Genomic DNA, 21,587 nt, shown 5'->3' with positions numbered 1-21,587 from the left:
TTGTTAACACCTTGTTCTCTGCCTGGGGTTTGGTAGCTTTAGTGTGTTATATTACTAACTGGCAGTGTAGCATGTGTTTATAACAGACATAGACCGTGGACTGGGATGTTTGCACCCCCAACACATGCCACAGTGTGCAGTAGACTTCCGTATTTTTTTCTAGGGGGAGCCATGATGGAGGGATGAGAGGAGAATATGCAGTAATGCATTTATATCAGGGTTTTGAAAAAGCTAAAGGGAAGATTAATATCTGATTATGCACTGTGTTTTATTTCTGAGCAAAACACTGTGTCGGGGAGGCTCTCAGACCTAACTAAGCCTTGATACTTGGTGGTAGATGGGTAATATTATTTTTCGCTGCTTTCTGGTGCATGGTAACATGACCAAGAGTCAGATTAGGAAAAGGGTAGGAAAAGGGGGGTATAGTTTGGTGGAGGACTGGAAGGAAATGGTATGTTAAATGCAGGGAGGTGAACTAATAAGCTAAAAGGTTCATTTGGGTTTCAGGTTGTCTTTGAGGTATTGCTATGAACAAAGGAAACATGCTCCTGTATTAAAACCCTTTAGAATACCTAGGTGTCTTATTATTATTTTTTTTATTTTTTAGTTATATATTTGTACGAAACTGCTTTAAGTGCATTTTCTTATTGGAACCTGTGACTATTGCAGTCTCTGCAGTCACTTTTATATTATAATGTAGAACCCAAGTCTCCTGGCTCGAGAGAACCTCTCGAATATAAAAAATCTTACCAAACCACACCCTGATCCCTGCTTCTCAGAACTCTAACCCTACTCCAGAGCCAACGGGTTAAAGAACTGCCCACAATTAGTATGTTTAGAACTCCCTGCTGTTAACTTCCTTTTAAAAATGTAGGAGACCAGAGTTGTGTGTAAGAGTGTGCTTGTGTGTGAGAGAGAAAGCGAGCTAGTGCAGGAGCAAGTGTCCAAGAAAAACCTCCTCTCTCTATTTATTCATCATGCACAGTCCCGTGGGCCAGGCAGTCACTGAAGTGAGTAAGTTGGACAGCAGTGGTGTTGAGAGGCCAGGAGTAAATAAACTGTTGGCTGACAGCATTGGCTATTGCCTGTGCCCTTTTTATAAACGACTGGGGGAGAGAGACAGGCACACAGAGGCAGATGTGCAGTGGCAGGCAGTGGAGAAAGAGCGAGTGAGAGAGAGGGAGACGGAAGTGCTGGAAAGCATCTCTTGAGATGGACTGCACATGTTGCTATAAACTCATCAGCTGAAGCATAGGCCATGATTAGTGTCAGCACATTAGCTCCAAGTCGAGTGTAATTTAAGTCATAACAAGGAGGATGTATGCTTCAGACCTGCCATTTCATCCCTTGTGACACACAATTGAGAACTGTAAGCTTTTTCACATTGTGGAAATTCATATTCCTCCCAGTTATCATCCCAAGAACTCTCCGTTTCTGGCAGGACATTTTAAAAGACCAGGCCAGTCGCAAGCAGGCATAACAAAACATAAACTGAGAGATGAATTTGACAGTCGTGTTGACGGGTAGTGGCGTAAGCCCACAGGATGTTATTGCCTCTTCTTAAAAACAGACACACTTCTGCAATCTCTTGACAACTGAGTCGTTGATGCAGATATTGTGTTGGCACTTTCAGTGACATTCTCATTAACAGCTTTTAGTTAACCAGCCTAATGTTCGCATCAGTCCAAAACACACTGTTCATATCTGCTTTGAGTGATTGATAGGAAAAAAAAATCATCCTCACCTGCTCTCTTTCTTTCCTTTTAGGCTTTTGAATCAAAAAATTCAGAAGACGAAATGATTCAGTGACCTGCTTAGCGCTGTTCTTTACAACGGTTCATTTGATTGCTAGACAAAACAGTGCTTTGTGTTATTGCGTTCAAAGCACTTAGTCCAACCGTGCGTTCTATGATTCGCGGTATAATTGGTCTTTAGCACCGTTGACTGATGCATTGATATTGCTGGAAAGCAAAGCAAAAAAAGCTTGCAGCTGATCCTTAACTGGGCCACCAATCTCTCTCCCACAAAAGAGAGTAAAATTTGATATAACAATAACAGTCCTGGATTCCTTGTGTCAGAAGCATCTGAGGAATGTGCTTTGGTTGCTTAGGGCTGAGGTAATCTCTGAAGCTCATACAAGTGGAATCCTAGCTGTCAGTCAGTGTTAATTCTAATAAAAGCTGCTCACATTGCAGCTGTGACACACAGGGGGTAGATGTGTCATCTGCACTTTTGCAGCAGGATTATTAATCTATAAAAAAAAATGTCATGTGTATGAGCACATGCAATTACTTGGACACGTCACAGGAATTGAAAAAAAAAGGGATGTAGCTTTTTAATTAGGAAAAATGGCAAAAATCAAATGCTTAAAGACTGCGCTGTGCATATGTTTGTTTAGTTGAGGCTGTAAATTGGATCCAAAATGAGCAGATTTATACTCTCATCCCAGAAACTAAAGACTCTGCTCACACACTAATCCCAGAAACTCGTAAGATTTGACTCTCAATTTCATTGAGTCTGGGGAGAGAGACTTGAGATTCGATTTGTGCTCTTGACTTAGAGACTTAAGATTCAACTCTCAGTTGCGTCCCAGAGACTTGGCTTGTGCTCTCATATAAAAGACTCCCTCGTCTTTTTATATTTTTATATCTCTTTATATTTGATTAGCTTTCTCCTCTCAGAGTTGATATTCGATTCAACTCATACTCTACTTAATTCCTAGTCGCATGGAGTGATGTACTGTGTGCCGGCAAAACAAAAATGGCACATTTTCAAATGCTATCAAGAACTGTACACATTTTAGTTTTTTTATTAGGGAAATTAAATCTCCAATTGAATGTCCAGTGAATCTTTAATGGAAGTGAAACTTTAGACAGTTGACTGCTACCGTATGTGGATCTGTCTAACTCTAGCAGTGTTTAAATACTAATGATACTTTGTATTTAAATGATACAATAATATCATTGTCATGTCACCCATCCCTGCTTGGGTGATATGGCAAAAAAGCATTCCTTACTAGCAACAGGTTTTGTCTAAATTGAAAAGGCTGGAATCCAGGGTAATGGAGGTACAGGGAGCGAAAAGAACGACTCCAAAGTATATGTGAGACAGCGGAGACTCTTGCGCTGTGGTATGCTGCGGGTGGAGCTTCTTCCTCCTGCAGTAATGTGGGGCTTCAGTGGAGTCAGATGAGATGCCTCCTGCTCTTGATCACTGTGTTCATCAGGCTGTAGCAGCATACAGGCCTCACTTTACCATTCACATCACATCATTATCCTCAGTGGACATAACATGGAGAAGTACCTAGCTTCTTATCAAAATGAACTGAGGGTGTGTGGCCTACTTATTTAATTTTTGCACAACGGTGTGTGTTAAAACTCCTGTGGCTAGCATGTAGCACGACTCAGATGCAGACTTTTGGCGGGTTGGGGTTTTTCTGGTTTTAATTACCCAGATTAAAGAACTCTTAACTGAGACCTTGAATGTTTGGTGCTGCCAAACCGTCTGCCTCCATAAGCACCCACTTCCAAAGGTGTTTGAGCTCTGTCTTCCTGAGTATAAAGTGACATATGCTCTGTTGGCAGGATGACCCTTCCCAGCATTGCAGCCTCTGACTAATCCTGCGGTGGCTGTGCCGAGGGTGGCCAGCTGTGGCTCCATGTTTATTTTTAACAGGCTAAGAGCAACATGGGGTGTTTTGAGTGAATTTATAATCTGTATTTAAACACAGAGGCATATGGTCATTATAAGGCATTACGGTGGCTCTCCACCGTGGCACGGGTTGTCATAGAAACGTACAGGTCACAGATTGTAGCTGTTTGTGTCTTGTAACTGTTCGTACACTAGCAGCAGATGTCACGCTATAAAGAATCTAAATGTGACATTTTGGTTGGAAGAGGGTGCTTGCAAGGTCTTCTAAATGCTGACTTGTACAAATTTAACAATACTTTTACAGTGCCAAGACTGAAGGACTGAAGGTCTTCCTGCTGGTCACATGGCTGTAAAGTTTTAAGGAGGAAAATGCTAATGGCATGTTAGCTCTAACCGTGTGGTGTTTTACTTGTCACTTAAGATTAAGACTAAACACTCCAAATTGATATATTTGCTTCAGCTAAAACATCACAATAAGTGGCCATTATATATTTTAGACACAGTTCAACCAGCATATGTGGCAGTATTTCTTATTTGTGTCAGGTTTTTGCCATATCAGAAAATCTTTCAGTTGAATTGCATTCCAATCAGTATATTGATTCAGTAAATCATTGAATTATATGACTAATTAATTGTGCTCTCTTTGTGATCTGTAGTCGGTGGTGAAGACTGGGCGGCTGTTGATCAGTCATGAGGCTCCAGTGACCGGAGGCTTCGCTTCAGAAATCAGCTCAACTGTACAGGTAAGAACCAGAGAGACCGGAGTAGTTAACAATGGCATGCAAATCTGTAGGACAAAGGTACTTGTATAATATTAACTAGTTGCTCTGAGAGTTTGTGACCAGAGGCTATTCATCGTCTCACTTAAAGGCACAGTAAGACAGTGCAGAGAGCCGTTATTGTAGTTGTGGCTGAAACTTTCTTTTTTTAACGTGTACAGGTACATTAGATCACTTAGTATTGTCTAATACCAAAGTAACAACGGGTGTGAAGGTTTGTAACCTCTTAGAATACACTGGGATGTGAAGGTAATGTTTTTAAAGCTTTGTGAAGATGGGTCTCTCACCTTCAGAAAGCTGGTCTGGCTACAAATTTTAGTTTCAAACAAGTCGCACAAGACCACATAACAAAGCTATTGTTTAAAGACTGAGACCAACTGATTAAACAAGTGTAATCAGGTGTGCTTCTCTTTAATTGGAATAAAAACCTGCAGGCACACTGACCCTTTGTGGTTAAGATTAGTGACCCCTGATCCAACTTATAATAAAAAATAAAGATATTGGTTAACAAGCACCACAGCAATTTACTGCATCACATTTGTACAGATGAAACGTTTAAACAATCAAGGTATTTGTTGGAAAATGATGACCTGCTGAAAAGTATTAAATTTGAGTCAGTGTTCCGTTCTCTTCAGAGATTAGTTTAAGCTGCCCTGAAATATCAAAGCCATGCCTCCATAACTCCTGGCTTGCAGTCTTTGGGGGACCAGTGAATTCCAGGTTGTATCAGGACATCCTACTGCACAAGGTCAATGTCTGTCTTTTCCTGCAAAACAAAATATACATTCATGAACTGGAACACACTGTTTCTGCAAAGTAAAAAAGTTATAATCTCATAATGGGACATGGCAAGATCTGGAATGTATGTAAGCGAACGTTTGATTCTCGTAGTCAGCAAAATATTTGAGTGATTAGGTCAATACAGCTCTGAAACAGCAAGGCTTGCAGGGTGATCTTGGTCGACAGTGGTGAGTACCGACTGACTGTGGTCTAAGGAGGGACACACTATTAACCTGTGACAGGATATTGGATGCTCAAGGCTCATCGATGCACAAGGGCAATGAAGGCTATCCTGTCAGGCCAAAACTGAGCGAGCGGTTTATAGAAGTTTTTATTGATAATTAAGAGAAGAATGTAATGTAACAGTGCATCACACTCATCCGCCCAGTGCCTCTGATATCAATAGAATGCACTGTGTGAGTAAAACACACATTGTTGTGGACCAGGTACACTCTTATCATAGCAATATTATTTCCCAATGGTAATGGGATATATTATTTAGTGTGTGTGTGTGTGTGTGTGTGTTTTATAGAATTTATTGTGACCTATGATGATCAGATTACATTTCATGTAGCTATTCATGCAGGAATCTTAATGATAATTCTAAATATCATAACCATATCCCTGTCCTTCTCTCTCTCTCGCACATGCTCTTGTCTTTCTGAATTTCTTTAGGACCTGGTTATAGTACTTGCATAAATATGGCATTTTAGTGACTGCCATCATTTTATCCACTTACTGTTAGAGAACTTTGATCTCTATCTGTATAGCATGATGTAAATTGAGGGCAGATGTCTGCCAAAAAGGTAGCTTGGTAAAGAGAGTTGGTGCGTCATCTGCATGGAGCTACTCTTTGTGCAGATAATGAGGCAGAAAGGAGCTTAAAAATAAGGCTTTTAGGAACGACCATGTCTTGAAGGTCTTCAAGAGTATAGCTTTTAAGGCCTGTAATACAAGGCACTAATGAACAGACCTTCACCAAAGCAACCAGAGCACCAGATACAAAGCATATTACTCATAACATGCCTCAGAATCCAGATGTGCTAAGATGACAAGAAAGAACGGCACTGACCAAGTTGAATTGATTACTGCCTTCTGTCAGTTCACATTACTTTTTGTTTTCTGTGATAATTAGCACTTAAACACAGCAAATAATTAATATTGCTACTTACACAGGTGTAAAGAAATTAGGTTCTCTGTTTCAACCGCACTGGGTTTGCTTGTTTTTGCCATTTTGTTTTTGTTACTCTCCTCACTCACTGATATGCAGCGCTCTCATGACTGGCTGATTCAATATGCTCATTTGGAAAAAGGAACCGGGGCAGAATGTCTGCAAAACAAATAGACAGAGTGTTTAAATCTACCTCTGCATCTGGTCATAGTATGTTTCAGCACAAATAGTTGCACATAATGGCAAACAGACACACAGATAAGCATGCCATTGGTGACCATAAATCAAGGAAAATGATCCACAAATCATTATTAAAATGCTCAGGGTTATTTTCAAGCATCTGAAGGCTCTTCTGCATCTTGCCCATTCTTAATGGAGCAATATGCTTAAATTCAAGTGTAATTTTTGAACTAAGTTGATAGCCCTAGAATGTAAGTTTTATGTATTTGTCAAAGTTATTTTGAGGGCACTTAAGTAAAAACAGTGGTGTGTATACTTTTTCATTCTTAAATGGTTAAATGGTTCTTTGCCTGGTTAAAATATTAAATATATGAATGTAAAATAATTAAGAAGAGTTGTGCTGTTGTTGCAATTCAAAGAAAGTACTAATTAAGTGCTAATAGTAAATCTGAACTGTATTGGGGTTTTGTAAAACAGTGCCTCAAGCAACATAGCTTCAACACCTGGAGATATTGCACAAAAGTGAGTTACAGCTATTAGAGGTGTTAAACTCTTCAGGCACCTGGACTTTACTAATGCTGCAAACAGTTCTTACTTAGTAAGTTTCTTAATAACTGAGCATATCACATCAGATTACACTGAGTGACTAAGCTGATCAGTACAGGCAAAATACCATCTTACAAACACATGATCGCGATTAGTCTTTGCACTAAGTTTAGATGTTTGTATATTAATTACAATATTAAGATTGTCCCAACAATATATTGTAAAGCTCTATTGGGCTGTAACATTAATTTTATATTCATGCAGGAGACGTAAATATAAATGAATGACAGTTTGTGGCCTTGAAGGAGAGATTCTCTCACCACTCTCTTGAGTGAGTCTTACAGTGACTTTCAGATTTGAAGAGGAGTTCTGTGTCCTGTTATTTCTGGATTCATGGTTGGAACAGAAGAATTTTTTTAGGTCAATCTGGCTGTTCCTGGACACCTCAGTGGAATAGTTGGATTATTGTTTCTCTCCCTTTTGCTCATGAAGGAGTTGGAGTTGTATGAGGCACGGAGGCTTCCTGTCCTGCCTGGAGCGGTTTCTTTATGTTTTTGATTGGCGTGGCAAAATGTGTGAATGTGCAAGTGTGAGGAAGACGTTTGTGAATTTATGTCTGTTTAAATGGACTTTTGGGGCAGGCAGAGAGTAACGGTGAAAAGTGTCTTTCAGGCAATTCTCATAAAATGTTTAAGATGGTTATAGTAGACCACTGGATGTCGTCAGTGCTTTCTTGGTGCAGAAAGATCTCCATCATTGCTTTTTGGTCAGTGGTAGTGCTTTACTTTCTTTTGTTGGTTGATCTGCTAACAAATTCAAGGAGAGGAGAAAAATATTCCTGTGTAGATTCATAAACGCTGGTTAAAACAGAAGGCTCCATCTTGAAGACGCACAGCACTTAAAGTTGTAGTCAGATGTTTACATGCATCACATTTTTGGGGTTTCTAAAATCAACACATCAGAATTAAAAACTGACGATCTTGGATTCTGCAGTAGTTTAGAAATGGCTTGAGGATCTGCGGTCATCCTTTTAGATGTGCACTGAGCTCCTTGGGCTTTGATCCGTGTTGGTCAATCCAATGAGTGCTGTCAAACAAAACTTTTTTTTTATGTGGACAGAGGGAAGCTTTCAGCTGTAGTCAGCTATGATCACTAACAGGAAGTTAAGAGGCCTTGGCTTTGGCAAGTCAAAATTCACTAGGGAAACTTCAGTGTCACTGAAATAATACCCTAAGTGGGTGAATGTATAATTTTGTCCTTGTCTTGATTTCAGGCAACCAATAAATAAATAATTAAATAAATAAACAAACAATCAATCACTTCTATATAAGAACCAATGCAGTTGTGGCTACTTGATGTGGGATATTAAATGGTACATTATTTATTCAAAACAACCAAAAAATAAACATACACAGCATGTCATGCTCTCGCGCTATTCCTATTTACATTCCACATTTACTACATTTTATGGATTCTAGGAAACGTTAAATTCATACCACATGCTTGCATGGTCTTGCCATAACCTACTGCTCCGAAGAGCACTCTGCCCAACTTCATGCCTTCTTTATAGCAGACCTACCGCATTTTACAAGAACCCAGCTGCCTGATCTACTGGTCTTCAGTTGCACCCAGACGCTTGTAATTTGTAATCAATAGGAATTAAGTGTTAGAATACAAGAGCTCTTAATGTTGAGATGTGGAGGGGAGCGGCAAATCAAAGTTAGTTAATCCCACTCCGATCTTGCTACTGTAGAGGTTAAAGGACCAAATGACATCTTACTCAAGTGCTCTGGAAGGATGCTCAAAATGGGTAATTTATGGAAAAAGCTTGTTCTACTGTTTAGGAAGTAGTTAAAACTGACATTTTTTTTGTGCTACGGTTGTGAAATCTTAGTGGGGAGTAATGTGAAAAATGGCTAGGACGCTGTGAAAACAGCAGTAAAACTGAAGATTAGTCTGAATTTGATAGCATCGTCCATCTTTTTTCTCTACTGAGATTAGTGGCCAGAAAGCTGTTATTTATTATTTAATGCTGCCAGGACTGTTCCCTAAAAGTGAGGAAAATGAACTTGTCAAATTAAAAATTCTATTATTTCCTTAGATCTGTTGACTTCTTGGGTCAGTATGTCTCACTTATGCCACCTTATTCTGGACAACAGACTACCATTTGTTTGTGTTTTTATGCATTCTCTATATCAACCTAGTGAAGTACAGCCTAGTTCAAACATGCCATGCATGAAATATCATTTGATTCTAACTGTTGTATCAATACTTATTCTGGTTTGTAATGAATCTAAAAATGTAACCCTAGCTCTTTTAACTGGGTTTAAGATTATTCTGGATATGTTACTTCCAAGGTTACACGTTTTCAGACAATGATGGTTTCTCTAGAGAAAATGGATTTTGTGTGCCTGCAGTCACGTAAACCAGTCAGATGTTTCAACATTGTTACAGTGTTGTTAATTTTATGAAATAATGGTAGCTGATTGTCTGATGTCATTACTAAGAAGGGTCTCTTGGGCTCATGCACAAGTTGCTGTTTGGTAGGGTTTTAGTAAGATCACAAACGCATGATGAGGAACAAAATTGCAGCAGAGCTGAGTTATGATTTGGGGCTGCATTTGCCTATAGTTGTCCCATGTGTTAAAGTAATATTCTTCAGTCAGACCTTATTTCAAGAATAGCAAAGAGTCACAATGAAATATTATGACTTAAACTCTGTCTGAATGAATGTATTTTGCATGCAGTGAGTGTGAAATCTCCAAGTGCTAAATCTTCTTCAAGAATAAGAAAGTGCCAGACAGACGGGTTTCCAAATGTGGCTATCCTCATCTGACTTTGGACTCCACAGGGAGGCAGTTCTCAGTTGTCTTCTTTGGCTTGCACGGTTGGTAATACTGGCATTTCCGCATCACTCTACACTTTCAATAATCTTCAACCTGCGGCCGTCACTGACATGGGACATTTTTTTTCTGACAGTAGAGTAGACAAAATTTATAGCTGCAGCTTTGAGCTCTGAAATCATATTTTTAAATCATGCCTCAATGCAAAACTCTATCCACATTCAGCCTGCCATGTTGCCATATTTTTATACTGACATTTAAAGTACGCTGCATGTAATCATGAACTTCCCGTAGATAAACACTGATTTTAGTGAAACTGGAGTTCTGCGGAAGTTCACTGTCCAGATGCCGTGGTTTGCTACCAGACTGTTCTTTTCTTGCACCCTTCCAGTCAGCGTATTTAGAAAGGTCTCTTCTTTATTATTACAGAAAAAAAGGTCTGTCGTCTGTCTGATGGTCTGAGGAGAAACTGTTGTCCAGACACATGCTGGCTTGGCAGGTGGACTTCTTTGCTTTGGGGCTAAGTAAAAACTTTAAGGACATAAAATTACACCTGGCTAGAAATCTTGGGGAGATGGCCTCTGGCTGCTGCTGGGCCAATATTGTGAAGATGTAGGCCCCCAGGAGGAAGGGAGAGAGAGAGAGAGAGAGAGAGAGAGAGAGAGCTGTAAAAAAGCTATTGAAAAAAGGAATGACTTATTACCTCAAATTAATAGTAGTATTATAGAATCAAGCCGCTTCACTCAGTGCCGACATTCTGACCTCTCATCTTACAACAAATGTGCATCTTTAAATATGTGGGCTTGACAGGACACATCTGTAAAAGAGAACTTGTTCATTGGGAGATGGTTCTGCTTCTGTTAGATAGCAGGTATGTACTTGTTTTCAGCTGTTTTCATAATACTAGTTCATGCTTAGGCCTTCAGTGAAAAAGATCAGCTGTTTTTATTCCACATATCTTAGTGATATTGCAAATACATCCAGTGTTCTCAGTTGGCTAGTGCTACATTTTTCACAGATTAATTTTAGAGGGTGGATATAAAAAAGCTTACCCAGTATGCACTTGCTAAGCACTTTATTAGGAATGTTATACTGATGCTAAGTAAAATATCTGTTGCTTTTGAAATTGCATGGATTTCACAAGATGTTGAAAACATCACTTTGAAATTCGGATCCATATTGACATGATTGCGACATGAAGTTGCAACAAACAATTGCAGAATTGTCTTTGATGCTGCAAATCTCATGTAGGCGTTAAAAGAATTGTGGCCGTTAAGGAATTCACATGGTCAGCAACAGTACTCATAGTCTGTGTAATTCAAGTGATGATGACATTCATGAGCCCACATTACAAACAAACACATTTCACACATTATTACACCACTTATAACCAGTCTGGACTGCTTGAGGCAGTTTGTGTCCATGGAATTAATGTTTGTACACAATTCTGACCCCATCATTTATGTGTCAGCAGAAATAAAAATTCATTAGGTTATTTTTACAGTCTTTTGCTGTTTAGTTTTGGTTAGACTGCAGCCTCAGCTTTGTGATCTTAGCTCATGGTCACCGTTATAACAGACCTAGGTCTGCTGTTGTAACCCATTAGCCTCAAGGTTGAACGTTCTGAGATGCTTTTCTGCTTACCACAGAATGGTTATTTAAGTTATTGAACCAGTCTTGGCGTTCATGATTAACCTCCTCAATATGGCTGGGGGGGGGGGGGGGGGGGGGGTGTTGTGTATTTGTTTGTTTATTTATTTATTTGTTTATTGATTTATTTTGGGCACCATTCACCATTCTGAGTAAACTGTGAGAAATCCTATGAGATTTATAGAGGCATTTATTGAAATATTCAGACCAAGTCATGCACAACAAAGAAAGGTCGCGAGGACTGCGTTTTTTTCCCCCCACATTCTGATGGTTGATGTGAACACTACTTGAAGCTGCTGTCCTGCATCTACATGATTTTATGTATTGTACTGCAGCCACACTTATTATATACTTTTATTACATGGTTTGAATAGGTGCACATGTCTATGTAATAAATTGCCTGGTGAATCTAGAGGTAAATACACTTGCATTCAGGCTGACGTTCAGATATTGAGGTTGAAACCTGGTGGTTGTAATGTCCAATGAAAAATAGAAGCTGGAACATTGCTTTGCCAGACTCTACATGCACATCACAAATCAAGCTGTGTCTGTGCTTTAGCTCTGCTGTGGAGCTGATGGAATATATGCTTTTTTGGGACAGCCTTGACTCGTGTTGCCAATAAAGAGGAAGTGAGTAAAGGGAGTAAAGCAGTGGCTCAAAAGTCCCACATCCATTAGGCCTAATGCCTGTTAATAAAACCGACCAGGATCGGAGGTGTGGGGGGTGTTGCGTTTGTCAAGTTGTGTGTGTGTGTGTGTGTGTGTGTGTGTGTGTGTGTGTGTGTGTGTGTGTGTGTGTGTGTGTGTGTGTGTGCGTGTGTGTGTGCGTGTGTGCGCAACACTTGCATCTATACTCGCTCTAGATGGTCTCTAAAATTAATACTGACTTGGCCTCAGCATATGCTGAATCTGATATTGCCCCGGTTGTATGGTGCAGAAAAGACCCTGTTTGCACCTGGTCTCTTCATGCATCTTGAGTATCAAGGTTCTATCTAAATAAGGCCAAGCCACATGACAATGCAACTGCAAACGCACCCAAAACACATTTAAAACCACTTCAGGTCATGGTCTGCATGACGCCAAATGTTATGGCAGAGTAAAAGTATCAGCCTCTCCAAGACATCATTCATTAACCAACACCCCTCCCAGTACAACCGATACTAAGCAATAATAATTGCTGTGCAATGAGCAAATTTGCACATTTGACTACCAATTATAAATGCATGTGGCTAAAATCTTATCAGCATACAATCTAAATACTAGTCACATGATATGACCAGGTGTAAACAGGTTTTAAGTTAAGTTTAAGCTGTTTGCAGCTAAATAAATGTATGGCACGTTGATTTTATAAGGGTGATTTGATAATTGAAATTAAGAATTACTCTGTGTTAACATGGACCGAACATCATTGTACACTAATGATGTGTGTAGGGAGGTACACATTCTAACTCGCTTCGTTGGCCCAAACTCTGTAAGGCTCATTGTGCTAGTTCGTGCTTGAACCCGCAGATTACTGCTTGTTTCTTTTTTTTCATTTTTTTTCTTTTTACACACGCGCACAGAGACACAGACCATCAAATAATACATTGCCCAAGGGCCACCTCAGGAAGCTCAACGTTCTTTTGCAACCATTGCCAGAAAACATGAGCACGGGCATGTGCTGCATTTGATTGAACTGATGAGCCACGTGTGTTGCTTCACACTCTGCTCACTCACTCACTTGGCTTAAAGCCGGTCAGTGAAGGGTCAAATGGCAACAGAATATAATTTAAATACTAGTTTCTTCTTCATCTATGTTTCACTGGAAAAAGAAAGAGAAGAAAGAATCAGACATTTGCTTTGTGCTCTGTCGGGTACAGCAGTGTTTTGATGGCTGAGTGGCTTTGATGAAAGCAAGTGTGGGTCAGTTTGGCTCAGGCTTTTCCTGGCTCCCCTCTGCTGGCTTGGTCTCCCTCTTCTGTAGCCGTGTGGGAAGAGGTACAAAGCTGCTCTGCCAGAGATTATGAAACGCACATCCCTAATCAGTTTGCTCTCCTTCTGCAGACACAGGCTTCATAGTCCTTCATATGACCTTTTTTATGGTTCATACAAAGACAAACAAAAACAAGGCAACTGTCTCAACTGGATCAGGTATGGTCCTGTGAGGCTTAGGCTGTGTGAGGAACTCTGTAATGCAATCATCAATGTTTTACCTGTGATTTGATTAGGTAGAAATGCACATAGCAGACCTGTGCAGACATATGCATCCAGGCAGTGTTGATTAAACAATTTTGTTTCTTTTTGCAGGAACAATGTTTCCTAAACCTAGAGGCACCCATCACCAGGGTTTGTGGGTACGACACACCTTTTCCTCACATTTTTGAGCCCTTCTACATCCCAGATAAATGGAAGTGTTTTGAAGGAGTCAAAAGAATGATCAACTACTAATACCAGGTGAGGCTTAAATAAAGGATGATAAAGTTTAAATCAAAGGTTTTTAGAGAATGTGTTTAATTAATGGTGAACAATAAAATGTCCTCAAAAACTGGAATGCAATCGCTTTCAGCTTCCAGAAATTGGAATTATTTTGTTTTGGGGAAAACTTCATTTTATTTTTTTATAAATGCATTACTGACTGTTGCAGTAATGTATTAGTATTCTTTATGAGTCTGATATAAACACAGTACATCAGAAGGACATTATTTTATTCCATTCTGTCCCAATCTGATCCAGTGGATCGTACAGAGGCTGATCCAGGCATATTTTAATGTGTTGCTATTTTGATCCAAGTCTAGTTCTGAAAAGACTGCATTATAAGATATTAAACTATAAGAGTAATTTTAAGAAAAGTCTCTCTAATCTAAAGCAAATTAGTCCAAAATGTCTCATTATAGAAACTGTTTCTATAAAATTAAGTGGTTTTACTTCAGTATTAATCAGCATCACGTCTTACAGCCACAGAGGTTGGACATTATTTATACAGCTACAAGATCGGATCGGATCAGATCAGTTACTGCTGATTAAGTTGCATCAGTTTGGGGTGGTAATATAGCCTAAATGGGACATCAATAGTTGTAACCACTTCTTTCTTGGTGAGAAGACATAAAACTCCTGAATATGCTTGATTTGTAATCCAAGCAAAATAATTAACCCATTAAAATGGGTTGATTGGATGACTGCTTTCTGTACATTGCCTTTGACTGTACATAAAATGATGTAGTTAAACAGGTATTAACCCTCTGGAGCGCCATATCTGGTATGTTATATCTGATAATTCTATTAATATCTTGGCGAAAATACAGATCAGAATATCAGTTTAAACATTTCTTGAATCTTCAATTGCATCAGATTGTATGTGACTCAAATCTGGAGTTACGAGTCTATGAAGACTGGTCTAAACTCGTTTCTGCCCCTCTCACTGTCTAAACTGGTGGATTTGTGTGTCTGTCATCTGTCTCGGACTTCTCAATGTCTTCTCGTCTTCCTTCTCTCGTCGTTTATGTACTGTTGTTTTAATTCATTTCACTACTTTTGTGAACTGAAAGCAATGTACTATGGTAAACCCATTTCAAGCACCAAAACAATTCGTCCACATGAGTAAAAGTACGTTTTCACAAGAGAGAGATTTTCTAACATCTGACCTCAGGTTTGGGGTCAGAGTATCTCTTCACTCAGCTCTCTCTATAATGACTCCATGTGACTTAGTACCCACAAGTTTTATATCAAAATGTTCAGAACCATCTTAGTGCTCTATTTTATAAGCAAGCGCTTCTAAATGTGAATTTAAGGACATATGCAAAAATTGAGAAAATGCTCTTAGGCTGCAGAGGGTTAAGCTCGGCTATAAAGTGGCTGGAGTTTTTATTTGATTTAGTTCCTGTTTTTGCATCGCATCTGTAAAAACATTCTTCTTTTTCAGTCTTTTTCCCTGTTCCCTGGGCCATTTTTATTCCTCCTCTACCAGTAATCAGTAAACCTTGCATAATTTCAAGAAATTTGAGAAACTTGTAAACCAGAGACTTCAGTCTGTCTTTCCCGTTTGCTGTCATTATTAAATTTTATTTCTTGCTCATGTTTTTATTTTATAGTAGTGATGGTTGTACTGTGATGTTTGGGCCTGAGAAAGTAATGAGTAATGCTGTGCTAAATGAATAACACCACTGCTCTCTAAATATGTTTTAAAACCAATTTAATTGTGTGTGTCATTTTGAGTACAGTCATAAAAGCTATCTAGGGGAGGCAGTCATCCAGTCACCCATTTCAATTTAAATAAGAACGAGCCGGAATTAACTGAGAGTAAAGGTTTCCCCGCCATTGTTTCTCTCACTCTCTCTCTCTCGCTTTGCTCTCTTTTGTGTTTTATTGTGTTCAGTGCTAGCGTTTGCTGTCAGCTCATTAAATGCTTGCTATGTGACGTTTAATTTTACTGTCCCCTAAGCAAGAGTGGAAGCATCAACACACTGCCTTCTTTTCATCTCCAAAAAGGCACTTCATGATGACTCTCTCATTCTTGCTTTCTGTTTGCAGAAGGGACAGGAAGACCTTTACAGAGGTGCTCCCCTCGTTGACTGACGGACTGTTACATGTGCAGTTTTTAAACATGGATTATAACTCCAGAACTTCTATAGTCAACTCAGTGGAGCACCATTCATGAACACTAATGAAGCAAATATCTAGTGGGTGCTCTATTCTAGTTAGTAGATGAATGTTTGGGTTTTTGCTGTTAACTGTGTGATCTATTTTTCTTGATCTCCTGTTTTATTAAATATTCAGTGGTGTTTTCTGGGGGAATTAAAGGTATTGGTCATGCTGTTGTACAGTGACTCCTTAGACAACTCCTCTTACTGTCCCTTGTGAGGTGAACAGTGTCTCAGAATGCCTGAACATAGGCCATTTTTGCACAGTCAATAGAGTTAGAAGCGGAGTTAGTAAAAATGGGATGTTTCATTCTCACAGCAAAGAAACTGTAATGCTTCATTAAATGGGTCCATTGTATATTGATTGCCTGTGTTTCATTCCAACTTTAATTCTGTCAATATTTATTTTGTTGACCCTAAATATCTAACTGATGGAAAACTGCAAAAATAAGCAGGTAAAATCTGCTTTCTGAACCTCACCACATTTCCAACATCATGACTGGAGGGATTATGATGGACATATATCTTTAGCACTATTTGACTAGTTTATGGCTGTGCCTCTTTGGTGTGAATGTCACAGAAGGAATTGGTCCAACATGTGGATTTTATGATTTATTGATGGTCCATTCAGTCCAATCCTCCTCCATCATTCTACACACATCATTCTTTTTTTTTTTTTGCCTTTATCCATTTTTTTCCTAGTGTGATGTGGACATAGGTGTGGGAACATGTGCTGAACGTTGGCACCTGTTAAGGGGTGGAATGAAAATGTTTTATAATTTTATAAATTGTGATGTCTAGACTGGGTCATAGTATCTTAAAAAGGAAGGTCTTGTGGGGTGTTCCTACCATAAGTGATTCAAGGAAGGACAACCGATTAAGTGGATACAAGGTCTTGGACACCCAAGGCTCGTTGATGCGCTCTATGGAGGCCCCAGCTCAACTGACAGAACTTAAAGGATCTGCTGCTGACATCCTGGTGCCAGATAGCTTGTGATATATTAAGAATTCTTGTGGAGTTCAAACTGTTTAGAGCCTTTTGGAGGCACGAGGGAGACCTACACAATGTTTTAATGTTATGGCTAATTAAGTATGCTTGCAACACATTCCCTTGCTGTTACAGAATATTTTGAGTTTGCATGAAGGAAAGAGTCGTGCGTGATCGAGTATACCCAAAGGCAGGACTCATACATCATGTGTCAGGTATTGTATGTTCATGTGCATGAACCGATATGTGCAGGTCTGGGTCTGAACATGGTGCACAATTTTTGCTGCTGGCCTGCCCTCATGAGAATTCTGTGCATGCAGAAGATAACTTGAAGATGAGACTTTGTTCATATCGTTACTCATCTTGACGTGAGCACATTTGCCAGAATTCCATGATACAACCTCTTGAATCTAAAAACAGAATCCCAACATATGAGGCTATTATTAAATATAAGCCTGTCTTGTTTATGGTCTTGCATAAATCTCCCCTCGTTTTGGACTCAGCACATCGTGTACCTCCTTTTGGTTCATTTCAGTGGGAGGTTGTGGCTTTGGCGTCAAACATGAAAAGGAAATAAACATACTAACCATCCAAAAATTTGCTGAGACAATGTCACTAATCACCAAGTATCTACCAACCTCATGAAAGCATCAAAAAGGGATTTCGGTGCTCTTAAGCCTTCTGCCCACAAATTACTGTGAAAATGCAGAGATAAAATAGTATCTGCCATTTTGGTTGGAATGGAAGCGGGTCATGACCACAGTGGAAGAGTAGGGCCCTCCCTTGGGCGAGGTGGTGAAGATGACCTTTGGATAAAATGGTACCGTAACATTCGTCATCTGCATTACTACTAGATAAATACTGCATATACATGTATATTATACAATGTTCTATTATTTGGTCTATTTACATTCCCATACCAGTCCTTATCAGATGCGCTGTGTTGAGTTAGAACAGTTAAGTATAGGAACAGAAACACGCTTGATGCTGGTTCACAACCACAAACTACTAACTAACTGTTCTCAAATACTCTTTTTGGCTTTTTGGCAGTGGTGCTGGCACTGGAGCCACCAATCGGACCAATGTTCTACAATCCAGTGTAAAGTGTTCCCAGAAGAGCAGAGGCTGTTAAATGCAGCAAAGTGGAGACAAACTCCCTATTAATACCCTTGATTTCAGAAGAAATGTCGGATAAACAGATGTCTACAGACTTTTCTCTTTCATGTCTCTGTTCCCTTCCGTTCTTATTGGCACAGTCAAACTCCCAGTTGAAAAAAGGCATGTGTTCACTTGAGGCAGATTCAGAGGGACAAGCTTCAATTTTTTAAGACTTTTTACTAATACCAGTATAAAGCCGTATAATAACTGCTCTCAAATCAGAGTATGCTGCTTTTTGGCATTGGCGCTGGCAGCAGAGGTAGGACTTATGAGTCATGATGTATTTTATTATTTTTTAAAGCCGACATGCTGTTTCTGAATGAGCCATCTTAAGTTAGTGGGTCTTCTTCTTGGTTATATTTTTAGAGAGACAGTTGCAACTAATCCTCAGACCGACACACTTTTGTATTCTGCATCCTTTAATAAAGTAGGTGATATGAATTATGATAGAGCTGCTATTAGTCAAGACTAGCCTATAGAAAGCAGTATTTTAGAGTGTGTAGTACAGGGCGGATTCACAGGAGCTGCTGGGGCTTCTGGCAAATCTCTGCTTTATTTGGTTGTTCCTCCGTGAGCCGCCTTAGCCCTTAACACCTCCCCTGGGAGGCCTTTAGGGTGGGGCCTCCTCTGTCTTGAACTCGCTCTCTCTTTCTCTCTTCCAAGCTTCTCTTTTCTCCACATGGGAACCCTGTGGCCCAAAGAGAATAATAATGGAAAACACGTCCAACGTTTTGTCATCGTTCCTGATTTAGTGTTAGGCTTTTTTCCTTCCTCTGGAAAATGAAAGTTGCTTTGTCCATGATGAGACGTACAGAAATGGTTTAAATGAACTTTTAGCTGGATGCCACATCAACAAGCAACTGTAATACACTCTGGGCTACTTATGAAGCACTAATGCCAGTTTTGTGGAAAGAGAATTCTGAATTTGTGGCTTTGAGGAGCGGTTTCAAATAGCAGCGCAGACTTTAGGAATTCTGCATTTAACAGAGTCCCCCAAACAATTTAAATATCAATGAATGTGTGCTGTCTCTCTCCCCACCTCTGTCCCTCCCTCCTCATGAATCTGGAGGGATCAGTTACAGTGTACAGTGCCTAAACTCAGTGCGTCCTTTATTATTTAATCAACATTTATCATTCAGTCACATGGCACACTTAAATGAGCTACACTTTAAACATGCAGGTAATCACCAGGAGATGGAGAATCAGAGGGATCGTCTTTTGAGCTTTTTAGCTACTGCATCTTCACAAAAGCGCCTCAATAATGCAGCTAAACCCCAGTTTGAACACAGTTTGAATCTGCGCCAAGCGCTAGTAGTGTTATCTTGCAGGCAAATAAAAAAAAACACACACACACAAAAAGATTTTGCCTAACACGTCTTGCTGACTCTAGACAGCTAGCACTATGTTAGCCATCTATTAAATGTTATGCTAGCAAGGCAGCTAGCTAGTGCTAGTGTCATTTTAGCCCACGTTATTTATCATGTATCATGGTGAAAAATATGATTTAGATGTTTAACCCATTCCAATAACTTATAAAATGTTCCCTCATTGAATAAATTGTTCCCTCGATTTCATAAATAGTTCTCTTGATTTAACATTTTCCCCCATTGATTTAAAATTGTTCTCTCAATGTAATAAATTGTATTAAATAATTTCCTAAATGTAATAATTTTTTCCTCCTTTTAACTAAAGCATCTATCAGTAATGAATCGTCAAGCTAACAATGTTAGCTTCACAGAAATTCACTCTCACTAAAACGCCTTCCTCTTTACAGCAAAACTGAGATGGGGAGAGAGTGTTAGTAGCTTAGAAAAGTAGACTATATACATAAGATCATAAGTGAGTTAACTATGATTCTGCACTCTTGAAGGAGACCATTTTGTTCAATCATGAATATCTTGGATGTCATGCTGTGCCTATTATGCTCTAATGACTAATATGCAACAATTTACTCTGTCTAAAGTTTGTCTCTATGGAGATTAGATATTTTTGTCCTCAGCTGGAGGAGAATGGCAGTAATGTCCTTGGGTCTGCGAGAAAAAGTTCCAAACTTGTATCCTGAGTTTGAGAGCAAACGTGGCCTACTCAGACAGTATCCAGAGGCAGCAAAGCACCCAGTGTTATTCTCCCCCATCACATCCCGAGGACTGACTCATTCGTTCTCTGACACATGTGCAACCAGCCACTGCCTCTTTACTGTCGCCACTGCAACGTCACCGGGCAACCAACGCACTTAGAGAAAAGCGCCGGGTACCCAGCTCTGATGCATCGGCTAGCAAATAAGTGATGAGCATTGAGGCAGCTACCTTTTTTTGTTTTGGGAAGGCGGCCAAAATGTAATATTGGCATATCCAGAGTCCTGACCCACTCTGGAAATCCACAACTTGCAGCTTTTAGTGTGATCATGCGGGATGAAAGTGTTCACAAGCAAGGATATGTAAGACTGAAGCAAGTGAGGCGTCCCTTTCCCCCTTCGTCGTTGCTGCTTTCCAGATCCGTGTGCAGCTTAGGCCGTGGTGCTAACTAACGGTTGCTAAGGGGAGGCAGAAAAACACTGGTCAATGGAGGTAATTTGGCTGACAGTTGGACAGAGCGACACTGTTTATACACAGATGCCATCCTGTTAGAGACAGGGCAGCTCCGTCTCATGTGACGTCAGTGGCGCTGATTACGTGTGACGATGAAATCATTTCCATCTCTAATTTAAGGAGTCTTTCGTGTAATGGTCCACACTTTAAAGCCTCGTGGCAAACAAAACACATCAGACTTGCAGCCTGAGAGCTAAATGGCGTGCATGCTGGCTATCGGCCAGACAACCATCACCAAGGGCATTCTGAGTTTTCCTTAGCCCTTTACAAATCCAGTCCTTCTTAGCTTTTCAAAGAGCTTTGTGTGGGCTGATATAATATTACATGCCCACCATCTGGAGGAAGGTGACTGGACAAAAAGCAGAACAGGTTTTAGCATGGGCTGCCTGCTGGTCAACCGTGTAAAAAGTATGAATGGATTTCAAAAGCCTGAGTGACCTCAGAATTTAGAGGTAATGGATCCTGAGAGGACACAGTTTGTCTCATGGCCTTAGGTAACTTGTGCTGATGGGCCAAAAACACTGTATGATACTTTTTTGGTAAATACTTCAGAGAAAACAGCCGGAATGGTGATGATCAAACTGGAGCGGTAGCTTTACTACTCTGCATGAGAAGAATGTTAGGGGATGATTAGTTG

General features: G+C 39.8%; 1 protein-coding gene across 1 annotated transcript in view; it reads left to right on the top strand.

Moving 5' to 3' along the window:
• bckdhb (branched chain keto acid dehydrogenase E1 subunit beta) overlaps window positions 1–16,580 on the top strand; it is a 44,182-nt gene extending 27,602 nt beyond the window's left edge. Inside the window, exons 9-11 of the mRNA XM_072678860.1 lie at window positions 4,308–4,394; window positions 13,887–14,033; window positions 16,107–16,580. Of these exons, the coding sequence (XP_072534961.1) occupies window positions 4,308–4,394; window positions 13,887–14,027 (228 nt within the window). The 3' untranslated portion in view covers window positions 14,028–14,033; window positions 16,107–16,580. The remainder of the gene's footprint in view (window positions 1–4,307; window positions 4,395–13,886; window positions 14,034–16,106) is intronic.
• Window positions 16,581–21,587: the final 5,007 nt, after the last annotated feature.

This window comes from Salminus brasiliensis, chromosome 5 (genome assembly GCF_030463535.1).
Source record: "Salminus brasiliensis chromosome 5, fSalBra1.hap2, whole genome shotgun sequence".
NCBI lineage: Eukaryota > Metazoa > Chordata > Actinopteri > Characiformes > Bryconidae > Salminus > Salminus brasiliensis.
This window is presented reverse-complemented; position numbering and strand designations above follow the sequence as displayed.